General features: G+C 34.8%; 1 protein-coding gene across 2 annotated transcripts; it reads left to right on the top strand.

Moving 5' to 3' along the window:
* Positions 1-619: 619 nt before the first annotated feature.
* LOC148614643 (uncharacterized) lies at positions 620-13,849 on the top strand. 2 transcript variants are annotated; one of them, XR_015923743.1, is made up of 3 exons: positions 620-1,144; positions 6,810-6,856; positions 12,180-13,849. XR_015923743.1 is itself a non-coding variant. In XM_088588881.1 (2 exons), the coding sequence occupies exons 1-2, from the start codon at positions 11,472-11,474 to the stop codon at positions 12,708-12,710; spliced, it is 537 nt and encodes a 178-aa protein (XP_088445007.1). In that variant the 5' UTR covers positions 11,233-11,471; the 3' UTR covers positions 12,711-13,849. The 2 variants fall into 2 exon arrangements, 1 of the variants encoding a protein (XP_088445007.1); XM_088588881.1 differs by lacking the exons at positions 620-1,144; positions 6,810-6,856 and adding an exon at positions 11,233-11,477.
* Positions 13,850-19,271: the final 5,422 nt, after the last annotated feature.

Here is a 19,271-nt window from a genome sequence, read left to right as displayed (position 1 = left end):
GCAATTTGAAATAATAAAAATGAAATACTAAAAAATGATGCTTATGTTTTTGCCTGAAGAAAGAAAAGACGAAGAAGTTCTAAGAAGAAAAGAAAGTTGTAGTATTCGGGAAATTACTTCTACAATCTCCTGTCACTTTTCTCTGCACATGCTATTCACAAAATTTCCAATCTAAATTAAACTAGTGAATTTGAAAATAAACAGTAGAAGTGAATTTAAAAATAAACGATAAAAGTAAGTTTAAAACTATATACATTGGTAGCTGTTTAATGACTGTAGGTGTAAGTTGGAATGGCTGTTTTGAATGAATCGACTGAGTCACTCATAACAATGTTCATTGGTATATTATACTGTTTCATAATTTGATGGTTCTTGGAAAGAAAGATTATTGTCTGACTCGTAACCGACACTGAGGAATTTTGTAGGATAATGAGTGTATGTTTCGGGACTGTCTGAGAGGTGGAATTAACCGGTCTGTTTCGGGACTGTCTGAGAGGTGGAATTAACCGGTCTGTCTTTGTGATGGTAACTAGGGAAAATTGATTTTGTTTAACATTATTAATCTTATGTCTGATCTTCCATTAGCCAGGCTTCTCCAATTTAAATGTTATATCATGTTGGAGACACTAGATGTATTGTGGTACCTGTTTGTCACAAACCTAGCTGCACGTCTTTGAATCATTTCTATTTTAATGAGGTCACCTATAGTGTATGGATCCCAAATAGAGCAGGCATATTCCAGTGGTGGCCTGACTAGCGATTTATATGCCTGCTCCTTTCCCTTGGTGGAACTGATGTTTGGATTTCTTTTTAGGAAGCTTAATGTATTGGTGGCTTCATTGCATTGTTGTTCACGTGACTATGCCATTTAAGGTCAGATTGGATCGTAATGACAAGGTATTTAGTTTTATCTACATGTTCTAGTGTATGGCCTTGTAGTGTTTAGGTATATCTGATAGGGATTTTGTTACTAGAAAATCGAAAGAGTATTACATTTGTCGGCGAAATGACGTAATGTGTAATTTAGGCCTACTGGAATATCATTAATATAAAATGAAAACCTTGGGATATCCCTTACTGAACATCAACATAGCCAGATGTTACACCTTAAAGGACAACTGCTTGAGTACGATTAGATAGGAAGGTATGTATCCATTTATAGGTTTTGCCTTGTATACCATAGTTTTTAAGTTTGAGAGTAAATTGTGACTGACTTTATTAAATGCCCTATTAAAATCCAAGATTAATACATCTGTCTGAAAATAATTTTCAAGGTTTTTAGTTACATCATCGGTAAATTCTAAAAATTATGTTTCACAAGATATTGTCGCGGAAAGCCGTGTTGAATTGGATATAGAATATTGTTTTCATCTGCATGTTTTATAATGGCACTAACTACAACATACCTAACATACATGGTATTGGTTTTAACAAAGAACTAAAGTAAAAATCATAGGTCAAAGTCAGGGTCAAACTTTTATGTCGAATAATATTCATAATACCATTTTCTGCCCGAGGCGCATCCAAGGATTTATGAGACATTAACATGTCTGAAGTTTTGTTCAACCAGTTTAGAACATGATCATGTCTTTAAGACACCTAAAATTCTGTTACAAAACAATTCCCAATAAAACAAATCTACTAAATCTGATCATTGAAATCTTAATTTTCAAACTATGAGGTAGTATTTAAGTGTACATGAACCACTGCCAGTCTGGAGAAAAGTGGCTCAATGACAGAAAAAAAAGAGCCCGCATAAAATTGAGCGTCGCGGAAATTAACTATTTCTTGTGAGTATTCTTCCTTTCAAATGAATGCAATGTGTGTGTGTGTGTGTGTGTGTGTGTGTGTGTGTGTGTGTGTGTGTGTGTGTGAATAATACAACAGAACATTTTTCTACAGTGCGAAAGAACCTTTATTTTTCCTTGTAACAAAATGGATATATATATATATATATATATATCAGTCGTTTGATAGCCTTTTTGCTGCCTTAGGAACAAAAATGCTTTCAATCGAAAAAAAAAATGATATCAGTCAACTCATCTGCCCGTTCATACGTCTGTTACGATTACAGTCGCACGTAAAGACAGTGTGTGAGATAACATGCATTCTACGAACAAAAAAAAAAAGATAAACAAAAAATACTAAAAGGATGGAAGAAAAATTTTCTTCCCAGACTTTTATTAGCTTTACTTGCGCCTCTGTCTAAAGGTGTAATAAAAAAGTTCCACTGCAAAAGGTATGTGTGAACAGTCGAAACTGATCACTAGGTTTCATTTTATACTGCCTGAACTATGGAAGTCCGTTATTTATACCAACTACAAACTTGTACATGTGCATGCAATTTCTGCATTGGTTCTGATTTTTTGGGATATAAATAATCGAGAAAAAAATCATTTTTTCAACGTAATTTCATTTTTCAAGTGAATTTCATTTTCTATACCAAACGATTCCGAGAAATATTTTCAGAATTCTATCTAACAGCCATTCAAATACTCAATCTTAAGTTTGTGGAGATTGACTCGTTCATTTTCTTAAAATGAATTCTCCTTCACAAGAAAAAGGCCGAGTAGTTACGATTGGAAACATACATCGTGCATTTGATATTGTAGCAGAATAGTCGATATCTGTTGTCAAGACGTAATCTGAAAACTGCTCAGCTGCATGGTTACTTGCCATGTTTGACCCGAGATCCTCTGTAAAATTATCACTGACATCTGGTTTAAGAAAAGTTGAACCAAAAAAATGTATCAGTCATTTGCTTCCGCTTATATTCCTCGGAAAGTTCAAGACTCTGAATTCTGCACCACCAAGCTCGGGCAATCTTGATGGCAACGACACGACTTGATGACAAGATCTGGACGTATCTTTCGAACAACAGTGTGGAAGATTGTTTGAATATTTAGTGTAAGGTCAAGTTGGAAGCACTGGTTAAGGTGTGTGAAAAATTTCCTATAGCAATCTATCATCACCGGATTTGGCCAGTAGTAAACAAAGTATAAGTGAAAAGCAATGACTATTTTTGTATCCGTTAAAGGTATACAACTGAAAAATAAAATTAGGCTTTACGTTTGCATTCTGTGCGAAGTATTTGTCTTTCCAGCTTCTGAACATCCACTTCGCGTATATGATCTAGCTTAAAGATTCCATTCATTACAGAATAAACAAGTAGCATCCGTTACGAGCATCACTGCGCAAATTTTCACAGAACAACGACGTCATGTTCTGTCTACAAAAAAATAGGGTAATTTGTATGAATTTTCTAAACTTGAAATTTTGGAGTTAAACTTGAGATTTTTTTTCAGATTTGGCTTCTCTGAAATTATGTCCATCAACAATAAACACTGGCTAACACTATTTGACTATGTTCTCTTAATGTCTAAGTCCATTTTTTCTGATTTACTGACCATTCTACGTATATTTTTCCTTTATTTGTTGTATTTGGACGCATTTAGTACAGGGTGTACAAACGTACGCACTGTGATACAACCAATCGATCGCGCTGTGCTACTGAAGTCTACGGGAACGAAACAGGGGTGAAATTAAATTTGTTTACTCATCGACATTTGTTTAATTTTTCAAAAAACATATGGGCCATGTATTTTTCGCTAATTTAATTTAAATGGCTTGTTAGATTTACTAAATGCATTTGTAAACTCTTCAATCATTCAGCTAAAAACTTGCGTGTCCTGAAATTGCAGTGAAAATGTTTACATTTTTTTTCATTATAACCTTACTTATACAACTATATTTTTCAATTTTTTTTTAATATGGACGTGTAGGTTGTTGTTATAGTAGTGAAATCAAGGAAACCAGGATTCGAACGGTAATAGAATAAAACGTAATCCAAGGACAACAACTAGACAAGGAAAACAGACGCAACTAATAAAGAACATGAAATAACCAAGCTACACCAGTCAAGTTGCGCATAAAATATCACGTGGGTGGACGAAAGAGAAAAGGAAAACTATGACACGGTGAACAAATCGGTTCTTATTGTGCAGATGGATTCACGTGTTCACGATGACGATCATGCAGACTTTAATCTTGTAGTAACACAACCCTGTTCCAGAAGCTTAGTCTAGCGCGTCATTAAGAGTCCGCGTATTTTCAGCAAGCTCTGTTATAAGGCATAAGTTGTGATATGAAAAGCTGAATGGATGTTGCCAAAGACAAAAGGAAAGTTGAGGATATTGAACAAGTCGTCGTGTTAGTTGTAAAGATTGGGCAAGAATTGTCCCTAGCTGTCGATCTCTAAGAGTAGGTTAAGGTACGAGGCTATAAAGTATCTGCCGTTTCCTTTATCTCAAGTTATTTGGTGTAGATGCGATGTATAAAATTCTCGTACCTAATATTGTTTAAAGTCATCTTAAAGCGAAAACCGAAACCAAAGGATCTGACCAAACGACGTTCCTTCTTTTGGTAAGATCAGCTATAAGTATAAAGTCATCCTTACGACAACGAAGAAATATGCCATGGAGTAGCAGAGCACATTATTTTCCTATTGGAATGCCGACCGTCTAGATCTGTTGAATAAAACACGCCCACCGTATACTAAACAGATATGCTGTGGATAGAAAATTGCGGCATTTTGACATTCTCTTTGGTATATTTAGAAAATGAATTGGAACCTTTTTTTTTTTTTTTTTTTTACAAAATATGAAGAATCTCTACGTATTTATATCTGGTTGTTCCATCTTCTGTATAGCAACAACATTGTATAATGCTTTGGAACACCGAAACAACGAACATCGAAGGGATATCGAAGGAAAACGCACAAGAAAATGACTCCACTATAAATGAGAGAGTGCACTTATAATGTCCCTGCTAAGGTAAGCCATCAACGCTTTTTGTACACACCAGCTGTTATTTTTACGTTCGGTACTACACGAATGAAAACAGCAATGAAAGAAAGAAACATATTCGATTGGCCAAGTCTGACCATAGCACTGTCAAACTGTTTGCACTTTTTGTTTTTCTATAATCAGCTGATTAAAAATGCTTATATGTTCTACAATACACCATACCTACTTTCTGCATTTATGTGACGGTGTAATCACTCCTTCACGCCATTCTGTTGTAGACACTAGAAAATATATATCCTTCCGGGCTCAATAATATATGGTTCTATACTGTGACATGTCTTTAGAATTATTTTCTTTTCCGATCAAGAAACCAATAGGGAAAGAAAGTGGTTTTCAGGCAATTATTTATTAATTTTTGGTCAAATTCTACTCATTTTTTTTTACTCGTGGGTCGTTACGATACATCCATTTGCACCATGAGAACCAAGTTGTTCACCATGTTATACTTTTCATATCCTTTTTCGTCTACCCTGTACTTGACAGTTTACGGGAAAAACGGTGGTTGTCTCTAGAAAAGCAGATCTAGAGGACGCTTACGCTAATGGTGCACCTTGTCCATGCTCCCAGTCTCTCCGAAAAGAAGATGGTATGTGCCTATACATTGGCCATGCGCTTTTACCTCCTTTAAGCACCTACAACTCTGTTATCACATATAATATTTGATATATCTACTTCTGAAATAGTTTCTAAACACATGATCAAATAGCCAAATAGAAAAGTAATTACAAATAATAATAAAACCAGACCACAGAGTGACACCATTTCTGAGAAAATTGCATTATCGAAGTTACTATGCCACCGTCTAAGCAAAGTTTCATTTTTTTTCTATTTGTAAAAACTCCTTAGTATACGATGTCAGGAAACGATAACCGTAATATTTTTAAGTCGCTAATATTGTTAGCTACATATGGCACTCGTAATTTCAGTACTTTATATTCGCATATCATTTGCATAATTATATATACGCCAAGTAATGCTGCAGATTTTTGCTGTGTTTACCGCCATAGCGTCATAGTTCTAGCTTCATACGAAATAAAAATGTACCTCTTAAATATCATACACGTGTGATCTACTTGTGTTTCTTGCTTGTATGGTAACGATTCAGGCACAGGTGCTCGTTATTAGACTATGTAGGTCATATACATTAGCATGTCCCAGATATCTATAAATATTCACGGCCAGTTGTTTAATATGGTTCCTAATCTGGTACCCTGGCCAATATCATAAGTGACCCAAAAATCGCTACAATGTACCTCTTTTTAAAAATATCATACACATGTCTATGCGCGTTTTTGCTTGTAAGAGAACGTGAAGTTTACATTAAAAGATGAAATGATCAGTTAGCATTGGATTTATGTAATATTACACAGTTTCCGATTCAAACAGTTGATTGATTGATTGATTGTTGGGGTTTAACGCCCGAGCAGCAATATTTCAGCTATATTCAGGCGATTAACATGAAAGGGATGATAAAATGAACATGAAATGATGATGACGAAATGAAATAAACAGCTGCGCTAAGAGCGCAAGATACGCCCGTCCGTAAGAATAGCTGATGGTATAAATTTTAGAAAACAATAACCTGATTTCTGATTACCAAAAAATTAGTCTGTATATATAGTATGCAAAGTTTTTTCTTCAGTTATTCAAAAAGTATAAATGATCTTACAACTGTTTGACATGATGAAAGTATACAATGGCATTTAAAGGGATTCTTTGTTTTTGAACTAGATAAAACTATAATTAACTACAGAATTGAAAACTGGACAAATAATTCATTATGTAATAATATTATTATGAGGTAAGACCAACAGTTAATAGTACAATTCCTTCTACTTCTACTGTAAGGAAGTCCATATTGCCTTGTGGTCAGAATAAAAAGTTTCTAGGGTACCACTCTGATAATTGTCAGTATTTATAAAAAAAAAATCAAATCTATTGTAGAATAGAAGTCATTCGTTGGTCCCAATATAATACAGCTTTTCAAAACTGTAAGTAAGCAGCAATCTTATGTAGTGGAAATTACGTCAGATTTGACAACAGTATAGATTTTTAAGTGAATAAAGTTCCGTAACTCTGGAACGACAAATAAATAATTCTTCAAAATCGAAAGGGAGCGTTCCTCCGTGAATATTAATATTGTACTAAAATTTCATTTGAATCCGTAAAAGCCAATTTGAGTGATGGACGGGAGGGCAATGGACGGGCGGACGGACAATGGTATACCATTATACAATCATAATCTAGCATGTCTATAAAACTGTATGCAAAATTTCAAGAATAGTATCAGTACAGCTGAGTTATTACATCAGATTTGACAATAATATAAATTTTTAAGTGAATACAGTTCAGCAACTCTGGAACGACAAATAAAAAATTCTTCAAAATCGAAAGGGAGCTTTCTTCCGTTAATATTAATATTGTGCTAAATTTCATTTGAATCCGTAAAAGCGAATTTGAGTTATCGTGCGACGTGTGGACGGACGGACGGACATCGGTATATCATAATAAGTCCCGTATATATATACGGGCGTATAAAAAGGGATGGGGCACAAGGATATTAGGGTCGATAAATTTTTAATTTGCCACAAGATGAAAGGGAGGGATGGGTAGGATCGGGCAATTTAGCCTCCTGTGGCGGAGCGCAAAGGTTCCTACTCCTATCGAATACCACAGCAGGGTTCCTTAACGTGCGAGGAATGTGGCATCTTTCCCAACACAGTGCAACATTATGGTTTGCGGTCAGGTTTTTCGTATTATAGCCTGACAACCCCAGCATGTAACATGTCAGGGGTACCCCATTCCACCACCTGGGGCACATATCCCAGTTGCTCTGTGGGCAGGTCAGAATATTTATTTTCAATTTACTAGCCAATGTCAGAATATTTATTTTCTAGCAATTTGCAAAGACAGACTATTTATTTTCTGGTATGACGAGGCCAGATTATTTATATCCTACACAAGTGTGGACACAGACTGGTATTACCCGAGGGGCAAGTATGGACGCAGACTGGTATTGCCCAAACAGCAAATTTGAACATACATACGTTTTGTCTTGAAAGAGTAACGAATGGAACCAAGATTCTAGCGGATACCAAAGGAATGTAATCCAGGAACAAAAACCTGGCATGGAAAACAGAAAACACAACAATGAACATAAAGTAACTAAAATAACACATACAAAGAAACGAAAGTAAATGATGAACTCCACTTAAAATTGGGAGCATGGCCCAAGTACACCGGTAGGGTGAACGTGTTTGCATCGTCCAGAAAACTTTTCCATTTACTGAAATTGATAATTGAATTATACACGTTTATAAATCATATCAAAGTTTCATAACACTTGATCAACCATAACTATAAAGTAATCGCACAAAAATCAAGTGAATATGGACGATGATGACATGGACGCCGCTGACATGGACGCCGCTGACAATGATGTCACTGTTAACACCATTTTTCAGTGACACTATATTTTGTGTGCAAATTCGGGATTTGGACATGCTCCATTTAATTCCCTAAAAAGCCTGTCAATTACTCGTCCTTAGGACCAAATTAGTTGTGTATAATTGTATAATTGCTAAGAATTTACATCTATATACATATGTCTTTGGTTTTACATTAGTCCTAGTTAAACAGTTCTCTAGCAAAGGAGAATACAACTGCATAATGAAAAATTTTCCCACTTAGTCATGTACTTAGCGAAAAACATTCAAAATTCGTATGAAACAAAAATACAATAAGGGTATATAAAAGACTTGAAGGCTAAATCCATCGATACTGGTTCACAATTAACACTTCAAAATCAATATTTCAACTAAATCTTGTATCAAACAATTTTATCTAATTCTAAATAGTCACATACATTTGTATATGGCAAGCCAAAGTGGACAAAAATCAATATTTTGCAATGTGAGAAAATGAAATTTTAATATTACAAAATCATTTTTTTTTAATATTAAAAAAGATTTTTTAATATTGGAAATTCATTTTGTAATATTAAAAATTCATTTTCTAATATTACAAATTCCTGATTTAGTAATATTATAAAATATCACACATTTTGTAATATTACAAATTGAATTTGTGATATTAGAAAATGAAATTGTAATAATAGAAAATGAGTTTGTAATATTAGAAAATCACTTTGCAATATTGCAAAATCAGTCACATTTTGTAATATTACAAAATGATTTTCTAATATTCAAAAATAGTCTTTTTAATAATAGAAATTCAAATAAATTTTTAATATTAGTATTAAAAGAGTGTTTTGTGACATAAGAAATCTGATTTGCAATATTAAAAAATGAATTTGTAATATTAAAAAATCATTGTTTTAATATTACAAAACGCTCAATTTTGCCCCCCTTTGGCTTGCCATATTTGTAGCCTGAAAAATGTTTCCTTGGACAAAAACTGTATACTAGTTTTGCAGCCGTATAAAATATAGGCACAGCCAGTATCATTTGGTTTCAGAACCAACATAACGTGTATGTACATGGCAGCACTTCACAACACTGTCATTAACTTTTCTTCAGAATCTGTTTATGTATGCAAAAGATTCAAGAGGTTGGAATTCCGTTCTTTCATACCCCAAGCCAAGTCAGAAAAAAAGGCTTGCCAGACAATCCCTAGCACTACCGGAGTAATAGCGAGCGCCGCGAAGCGGTGTGAGCTCTACCGTTATTACGTGTACTTTCTAAATTTCCCTTAAGGTTCCCCAATATACTAACGAAAAAAGTCATGTCCCGGAAGTAACAAAAAGTGACTGTCCTTACGGAGAAAATTCATCATTTTCCAAACGTTAAGAAAATGACTCCGCACAGGACGGGAGCACGAGCTACCCGCCCCTGTATATCTCTCATTGGTCAATTATCGATTAATGAGTGTGGTCAATTCATGTCACAAATCACTTATTATAGCACCACTCTCCTCATTATCTAAATAGACTTCTTCGCCCTGCGGGTTCACTTGAATGACTCTTATGACAGGGCTATAACTATAAAACATACATGAAGAATAGTAACAAAATTACCGAACTAATAAAATCTAGGCTTTAGACAAAGAAAAGTCCGTATAACAAATGGTAATATCAGGATAAAAACCATTACAGAATATGTATGATACAAATGTTACTTACTCATCAACACAACAATTGACAGAAAGTGACTGAATGTAACTAGCTGTAACAATAAACATTAACTTCCCACGTATACAATCACACAGGGACACATATTGAAATGAACAGATTGTAATTAAAAGTAATACTTTTTATGTATAAATGTTTAGTGATTAGTGTCTCATATCTAACTACTCTGTAAACTACATGTACACTATAGTATTGTATTTTTGCTTGAAACCAAGAAACATAACACTTTGAACAGCGGTTATTTTCAGCAAAAAACGTATCTGAAGTACTCGGTTCTATGGAAACGCATTTGGGACACTTTTTAATTGTTCATTGCTTCATCTCTACTTTTTTTAACTTGAGTTATTGTATATTGATATGACAAATCGACTTAAATAATCGAATTTGTTCTACTGTACTATTCTTGTGGACAAATATACGTCGATTTGGCGTCGCTATGTCTTTCCATGGAATGTCATTAACATGATTTAAAAATTTGTCAATATAATTTTTCTTCACTTATTTATAAACTTTATTAGATGATATACGATTAAGCGACTTGAAACGTCGATCATTACATATTGACATATTCAAGGCAACTTTTATGAAATTATATGTTTATCTTTATGTACACTTGTCCATTTGATTGTCATATGTCGATTATCGGCACCTACTATGGTTCAATACATTTACAAAATATTGGAATCAAGTTAATCAATCTAAATGAAACATAAAAAAAGCGTTTTTGAGCGTTTTGGAAGAAACTTTCGATACATGCCCACAAAGCGGTTTTACAGAACCCTTCGATCAAGCAGACGTGACGTGGACTCAACAGAAATATTCATATTTGAAGTTTTTTGTCAAGGTAAGATATCTTAAATAAAGGTCATTTTCTATTATATTTGACACTATATGTTCTTACATGCAACCAGTAAACCGACAAATTTTGCTCAATCCCAAAAAGGGATTATCATGAATTCACGCGGTAAACATTATGGTTCTTATAATTTGCGAAACGTCTTAAAATATTTGTTTTATTCAATTAAGTTTTGCATCATTCTGTTTCGATTTGTATAGTTTAATTATGTTTTTATTAGGATTTGATTCATTTTATCGAATTGTTTTGTTTTGATTCTTTCTTTTATCGATTATTTTCATTTCGTTCTCGTTTCGCAATTTTTATGACCCAAGAATTAAGGGTAATATTGATTACGTAATTTTTGTAAACATCTAGGCGCCATATTGCAGACTTTTATGGCCAACCCTATCTTGGAAAAGCAGTGACTCGATTTGTATTTGATTATCAAAACTAGCGAATATTTTCCGAGACTGTTTTGGCTCTCAATCAATCGCATTTATACAAGTATACGCAAATGTATATTCCGCAAGTTTCTCTCAGATATATATTATCCTAGGGTCGCTTAGGATATTGACCTGGGAACCAGATTAACGCAAAAGAAGCTGCCATTATCCTGAAAATGAAGGTACAAACCGGATATCGATGCTTTTTCCTGCAATAAGAATACAGAATCAAGTTAATAATACAACCATAAACGCTCCCTTCGGGCGCGTAAGTGACATTCAAGGCTGATATTTAATTCAGTCTGTTTATATGTTTTTAGCAATTCCAGCTTCAAGACTCGACAAAAGCATTTAACTTTGATCCCACCGCTAAAATGGATCCACCATAACGATCCACGAGTTCATGATGACGAATAAATAAGGCAAACAAAAACAGTAAAAAATAAATTAATTTTCTGCACCATGAAAACTGATTTATTCAACAGGTCATAGTTTTCCTTTCCTCGTTTGTCTACCGTGAACTTGACTTTTTAGTTTTTATAAGCAACTCGGCGGGTGTTTTTAGAAAAGCAGAGGACGCATACCCTACCGGTGCACCTGGTCTATGCTCCTAGGTTTTAGTGGAGTCAGAGTTGCTCATTTGCTTTTGTTATTTTGTATGTATGATTTTAGTTACTTTATGTTCTTTGTTGTGTATATCTGTTTTCCATGTCTGGTCTTTGTCCCTGGATCACATTCTTTTGATTACCGCTATAACCTTTGTTCCTTTGATTACTCTTTCGTATCAACCTAATTCAATATGTTTTAATAGAACTTGAGTGCCAGAGGATGTTTTCTTCAAATATACACTTATTTTTCAATGTGTTTATATCTTTATATTACAGGAATATATGGAAACATATATAATGGAAACGGTAGCATATATGTATCCCGGTGATGTGGCTGAACTTGCAGAGTTGATAAAATATTATTTTCTACTGAGTTATAAAATTGATGACATCCGTGGCTTTTTATGCTTTGTACATGGAAAGATGGTAAGCCATTCAAAAGTAAAACGAGTAATGAGACGACTGAATCTGAAAAGGAATAACTGTGAAGCAGACTTTTCAACCGTTGTTGCAGCCATTCTACATTTACAAAGAAATGGATACAAAAAGTGCGGATATAAAATATTATGCGTCATTATGAATGTAAAATATGGTGTGCGAGTTACTCAGAGAACCCTCCGTCTGGCACTTGGTGTAGTTGACCCCCTAGGCGTAAGTCTAAGATTACACAGAAGGTTACATAGGCGCACTTACTGTAACAAGGGACCAAATTATTGTATACATATTGATGGTAATGATAAACTGAAACCCTATGGTATATGCATTCATGGTGCAATTGACGGATTTTCGAGGAGAATACTTTGGTAAAAGGCTGGATATTTCCAGCAACAATCCAAAATTAATTGGAAGACTGTACCTAGAATACATTCGAGAAGTGGAAAGTTTTCCTAAATGCATAAGAGCAGATGCTGGTACGGAAAATACACTGGTTAGAGAGTAATCATGGGAACCAAGGTTATAGCGGTAATCAAAAGAATGTAATCCAGGGACAAAGACCAGATATGAAAAACAGACATACACAACAAAGAATATAAAGTAACTAAAATCAAACATACAAAGTAACAAAAGCAAATGAGCAACTCGGACTCCACTAAAAACTGGGAGCATGGACCAGGTGCACCGGTAGGGTAAGCGTCCTCTGTTTTTCTAGAAACACCAGCCGAGTTGCTCATAAAAAGTCAGTAGAGATATTCAGCGTGCCGTGTATACCTCAAATCAAAACGGGTCACATCCTTCATATCTACATGTATGTGGGAAATCAAGTGCAAACCAACGTATAGAGCGCTTCTGGGGAAGGCTTCGTACAGCTTTTACTGATGTATGGAAAAAAAAATCCTTTAAAGATTTGTGTGACACAGGTTGTCTTGATACCAGCAACAACCTTCATATACAATGTGTTCGCTATGTATTCCTTCCCTTGATCCAAACTCAATTAGACACGTTTAGACACATGTGGAATCTGCATTGGGTTCGTTTTCAGAGTCAAGTGTCTACTCCATTAGGCATACCAAACGTACTTTTTTACCAGCCTTACCTTGACGATGTACATGATTATTCTATTCCTTTGTCATTCGACATAGAAGCATTGGACGAGCTCACTACTGAATATACTCTATGTTATCCAGAATTTGGCTGCAGTGACGATTTCATTAAGCTGGTGGAGGCCTTAACTAATACTAACCGGTATGAAATTGAGATGCCAAAAACTATACAAGAAGGATTGGAGCTTTATGTTTGTCTTTCTGAACTCATCGCTGCTATTGATAATGCAGTATAGATCTCAGAGATTGAAAATACCATTGTACTTGCATTACTTCAGTTTGGTTATACTATTATTATGGTGTGATGAACATTACTCTATTTGTTTCCCATATCGTTTCATTATGAAATAATAACGGTTACAGAATTTAGCTAATATAATCCAATAGAGCCTTTGATAGATGATATGATATAGAGCTCTCTGGCTGATACGAGTCGAGTGTTGATACAAGGACCGATAATGCAGTCATAATCTATTTGAGTTTTTGCCAGCACTTTGCGTCCGTCGTTCGTTTTCGCCGTCTGTCGTCCGCTAACTTTCCATTAATCATCTTCTGCATGGGAACCACTCAACACAATTTACTAGTACTCAAACATGGCACAGAGATTCCTTTTGAGAATCTCTTTCGTTTATCTTTTATTTTGAGTGTTAATTTCGTAATGAATCGTTTAAACATGGCCGCCATAGGACTTATAAGTTTCGGGTTGGTCCAAGTTTTTGGATCTTCTCAAGAACTACTGAAGGAATTTAATTCTAATTTAGCCTGTATGATCCTAAGACTGTCCTTTATTCCAAGTCTTATTCGTTGGCAATCGAAAATTCAAAACTTTATTGCTGCCATTAAAGTTCAAAGTTCACATAAAAAGCCTATGGGAAAGACAATTATCTTCTCCAATGTTTAATGTTCTACCTCGTCATTCGCAGCCGTATATTCCGAATATTTATGCGCAGGATACCCTAAGAAGTAAACACACAAGGTCTGGGTACAATATGTTTACGATTTCAGAAGAAAAGGTTTTTAAAATAAAATATCATTAAATATTTTAAAAATCATTAAAAATTCAGTTAAAATGTTGTATCTGGGAACAGGGTCATTTCAAGTATTCTGCCCTGTAAATTTTATTTATAGAACAATTTACGATTGAAATTATCTCCCTATCAAATTAGTTTTGAGCTATATAGCAAAAATAAACATACACAGGCATATATAGTTCACGGGAAATTCAAGTGAATCGAGATTCACATGGCATTCACGTGAATTTCGCGTGCATTTCATGTGATTTTCATGTGAAAACTGAATTCGATGTGAAAGCTCGATTCACTTGAATTTCACGTGAACTCTGTAACAAAACTTTTTAATCCAATTCAGGTGAAAATCCTGTGAAATTCACGTGAAGAAATTTTGCCGGTGTAACATCAAAGAAAATTGCGAATAAAGGGTCATAATTATTACACCAGTTGTCTGATTTTCTTCAAGATTGCCATTAATAAACATTAGACTTTTCTACTTTATACTACCTTCCCGCATAAAAAAAAAACAAAAACAAAAAAACAAAAAAAACTGAAGTCACGTTCAAAAGATTTTTTTTCGATGCAAGGAATTTGTTGTTTTAGGCTATAATTCCAGATATTTTTCAAAGTCATCAGCTACAGGAAAAGTTAACTACACTAAAAATATGTTTGCAGCATGCTTGACATCATCCGTTCGATAACATTTGTCATATTGGGAGAGAAATATAAAATCAACAAGAAGTAGGCATACCGATTGGTTCAAATTGTGCAAATCTCCTTGCTGAATTGTTTTTTTTTATGTAATCGAGACTGAATTTCTTTAGGAACAAACCGATGAAGGATGTCAAATGCTTTGATCACAATAACAGATATATCAAAAAAGTCCTGTCCATAAACAACACTTCGTGTATCCCTTCAATCTATCCTCCAGAACTTGTGTTTAAAAACCAATAGAAATAGCTCTACATCCTTTGTAGATTTATACCTCGAAATTGACGAAAGTGTTCATCTCATTACAAAAATCTACGAAAATTTCAATTCTAAATAGATCAATTTTCTAAACTTGTGAAGTAATATCTTCTCTTCTTCAGGTCGTGGAATGTTTATTTCCCCGTTGGTGTCACACGCACGTTCTTCTCTGATTTCTTGACCCATCATCGCTATCTAAGAGATATACTTTTAGATCCGGCCAGGTTACAAGAAAATACGTCTCGAACAGACCCTCAAAAAGTTATTTGTAAATATATTCAACGTTTCGGCTAAAACAATGGTTCAAGATGGTTTTTCTTAGTTACGTTTTACTTTTGTACTGGGATGAATTTGGTATTCGCAATTTGTCCGTTCAGTAGCATTTTACTGTTTTGATTCTACAGAACACTATGGACCATAATCACTGGTGGTAAACTGATTACGATTACTGCAGTTACCGACATCCCGACATGGCAGTTGCAAAAACAGGCAGGATCGATTTCTTCAATCTGCAGCTCCCGGTGCAGGTCCGGGTGTCAAAAGAATAGGCCTGCAGCAGCGCTAAGCTTGTCGTATAAGGCGACTAAATAGTGCTCAGAAACCTAGCCGGGAGCTAAGCGCTCTGCCCACAGAGCAACTGGGATGTGTGCCCCAGGTGGTGGAATGGGGTACCCCTGGCGTGTTACATGCTGGGGTTGTCAGGCTATAATACGGAAAACCTGACCGCAAACCATAGAGGTGCACCGTGTTGGGAAAGATGCCACGTTCCTCGCACGTTAAAGAATCCTGCTGTGGTATTCGATAGGAGTAGGAACCTTTGCGCTCCGCCACAGGAGGCTAAATTGCCCGACCTTACCCACCCACCCTTTTTCCAGTGGCAATCAAAATTTGTCGACCCTATTATCCTTGTGTCCCATCCCTTTTTTTCATTTCATGTTCAATTTATCATCCATTTCATGTTCATCGTCTGAATATAGCTGAAATATTGCTGCTCGGACGTTAAACCCCAACAAACAAACAACAAACAAAAATCAATCTGCAGCTTAGATCGTTTAATGAAACATCATATTAGGTACATCAATCTTCATCACTGGAACAAATTTGAAGTGAACGTCAGTCAAAAAGTCCCTTTCTTGGTTGTATTTGACGATTGAATAATAGCTAAAGATGACCGTTACTAAGGTCGAGGAAGCCGGTAACTTAACAACACACAAACAGTAAGAAGTCGGTAACTGGTTAATTTTCTGAATGTCGGTAACATCAACTGTTTCTATGGGTCAAAGGTTTTTAGTGTATAGATACATGTACATATATTCAAAATTATCAACTTACACTTTTCATTGAAGATCAGAAAAATTCGTTATTCAAACACATCTGTATGCAACCCATGAAATATGCTCAAGGCACACCCGTTCAAGTAAATATCTATATTTTTTTTTTAGCCGAATGGGTACTATTCTTGTTATCTTTTTATGAAAAAGGATATGTTAGGTTATGAGTACTTATTGGAGACTAATGTTTGATTCTGGTCTTCCTATGTATTTGTTCTATTTGTTGATGGTGAGAGGATGCTCCTTGAAACACGTATACAACACATTCTTGTGACATCGGTATTTTGCATTTTTATAAAGTTAGGACAGCATATGTATTAGTATAATTATGTTTATTAAGTATTGACTACAGTAAACAAATATCTACATGTACATGGAGAAGCATATGGGACAAAAAGAGTGTCTTTTGGGAAAACTTTGACATGTTGGGCGTGTAAACTTTGACTTCTCATGAACATTTCTAGATTGATAATGGAGTCCATGTTTTCAATCCTGTCAAAGAAAGTGAATGGACCTGAAATAAAATATGAATTGCTTTTGAAACACATGTAAAATTTTGTTATAGTGTATATAGGTATGTAGCTTGACGTTTTGGTGACCTTAGTTTACTTAGACCGGTTGTAGTAATAAGAATCATGATAGGATATAGTCATATTCAGAAATCGGGGCGAAACAAATTCAAAATTAACAACGCACGGATTATGCCCTAAAATCACACTATTGCAACGATCAGCATACACATAAGTGATTAGATAGGCAGTCCGTAGACGTGACTAAGAGGAAACTAAGCAGTATGAAGAACGAAAACCTGAAATTTCTGTTGAAAGGGTAGCAAACGAGAACAGGAGTCCCGGGTAGGGGAGAATCAATCGGAGCCGACGCAAGTGAATAAGAAATCAGTAAATATTCCTGTCAACCCCTTATTATGTTATATAAGCATACCTTGTTGACTATGTGAGGACGCTTTGCAAGAAGTATTGTGTGCTTGCGACCAAATAGGCCCTTCTTGTCCCAGAATGGATTCTCCTATTGATATCGCAATATAATATCATTGAAAAGATAACAATGAATTCCTGCAATCTAAATTAATGCTAGACGGTGACTGGACTTTTAAGAAGTTGACATAAACCTTGAAGATCGTAGTTTTCTACTTCCCAACAAAATATAGTGTGGCTCTGGTGAGCGTACAACGTAAGAGGTTGGAATTCCGTTCCTCCATACCCCAACCTCTTACTTCCGAGCGCCATATTACATAACGCTCGTTGAAATCGGCAGAATTATAGTAAACTATTTTCCATTTAAAACGTTTTATACAGTTTCTTTACCATTACACGGGAGAAGGTCACTAAACTAAAGAAAAACAATGACCTCCCTGATGATAAAATCCAACAATCCTGGAAATCCTTTGTAAAAGCAGTTGAAATGAACTTCATATTTGTTTTTTAGCTTTTTGAGTTTGTAATTCCGGTTGATAAAGTAAAATTAGCGAAACGAACATATCAAATTAACCAGCGGCCTTTACCAACTTTAAGTTCGTTTTGTCAAAAATATATTGTATTCCGCAAAATTAGTGACCTAACTAAAAAATGCTAGTCATTTTGACAAATGTTTTCTAGTTATTTAACAAATATTTAGGATTTTTATCGTTCGATTTCCGGTAGGTTAAACTTCTTTTATGTAAATAAAAGACATAAAGTATTTTAAAACACACGTTGAGCTAATTAACAATTGCGGTGGCTTTCAACATGTCATATGCTAGAGGTTAGGATGGCACCAAGTCAAAATAGCTTGCCAGACAACCTCTAGCATTGCTGGAGTATGATGAAGTAGAAGATGAAATGCATTTCCTTTTCTTATATACAAAATATGATAATGAGCGCCAACAACTGTTTGTACAGCAATCATGTTAAAATTGTACTCATTAAGACCTCCAAATAAATATATTTTGTTAATGACTTGTTACGACAATAATATTTTTATTAGAGATCATTCCATTAATTAAAAATAATGTAGCTAATATACTTATTGCAGTTTAAAGACCAATGGGCAGCTGGCCCTAATAAACCATTTTTTTTCCTGCATTGACACAAGGAGAAATTCTGCACCTCCTATCGGGGGATAGAACATCCAATAATACCGTTTCTTAGTGTCTTCTAGATACACAACATTATGTGATTTGTTTTGAATGATCTATGTGTGTGTATGTTAATATTTACGTTTACTTCACTCAATTATATTTATTATCACTATTTTGTTAAAAATCCCTTTGGTCTTGCTATACGATAATTTTCAAGCTCATGGCAGTCGAGTAAGAATGAAAATTATCGCTAGTTTCTATGTCCTCGCGTGACATACAAGCAACAATGTAGGAATATTTGACCACCCAAATAACCGTCTACTGTTAACTGTGTATGAAATAATGCCTGATTTGTGATAATATTTTCTAGACTACAATGGAAAATGATAAAATACAGTAACTTATCCGATTAGAATGAATAAATCCCAAAATTAATTCAC

This window comes from Perna viridis, chromosome 6, assembly GCF_037379345.1.
Source record: "Perna viridis isolate PV_CMFRI_1.1 ecotype Kerala chromosome 6, ASM3737934v1, whole genome shotgun sequence".
NCBI classification, from domain to species: Eukaryota; Metazoa; Mollusca; class Bivalvia; order Mytilida; family Mytilidae; genus Perna; species Perna viridis.
This window is presented reverse-complemented; position numbering and strand designations above follow the sequence as displayed.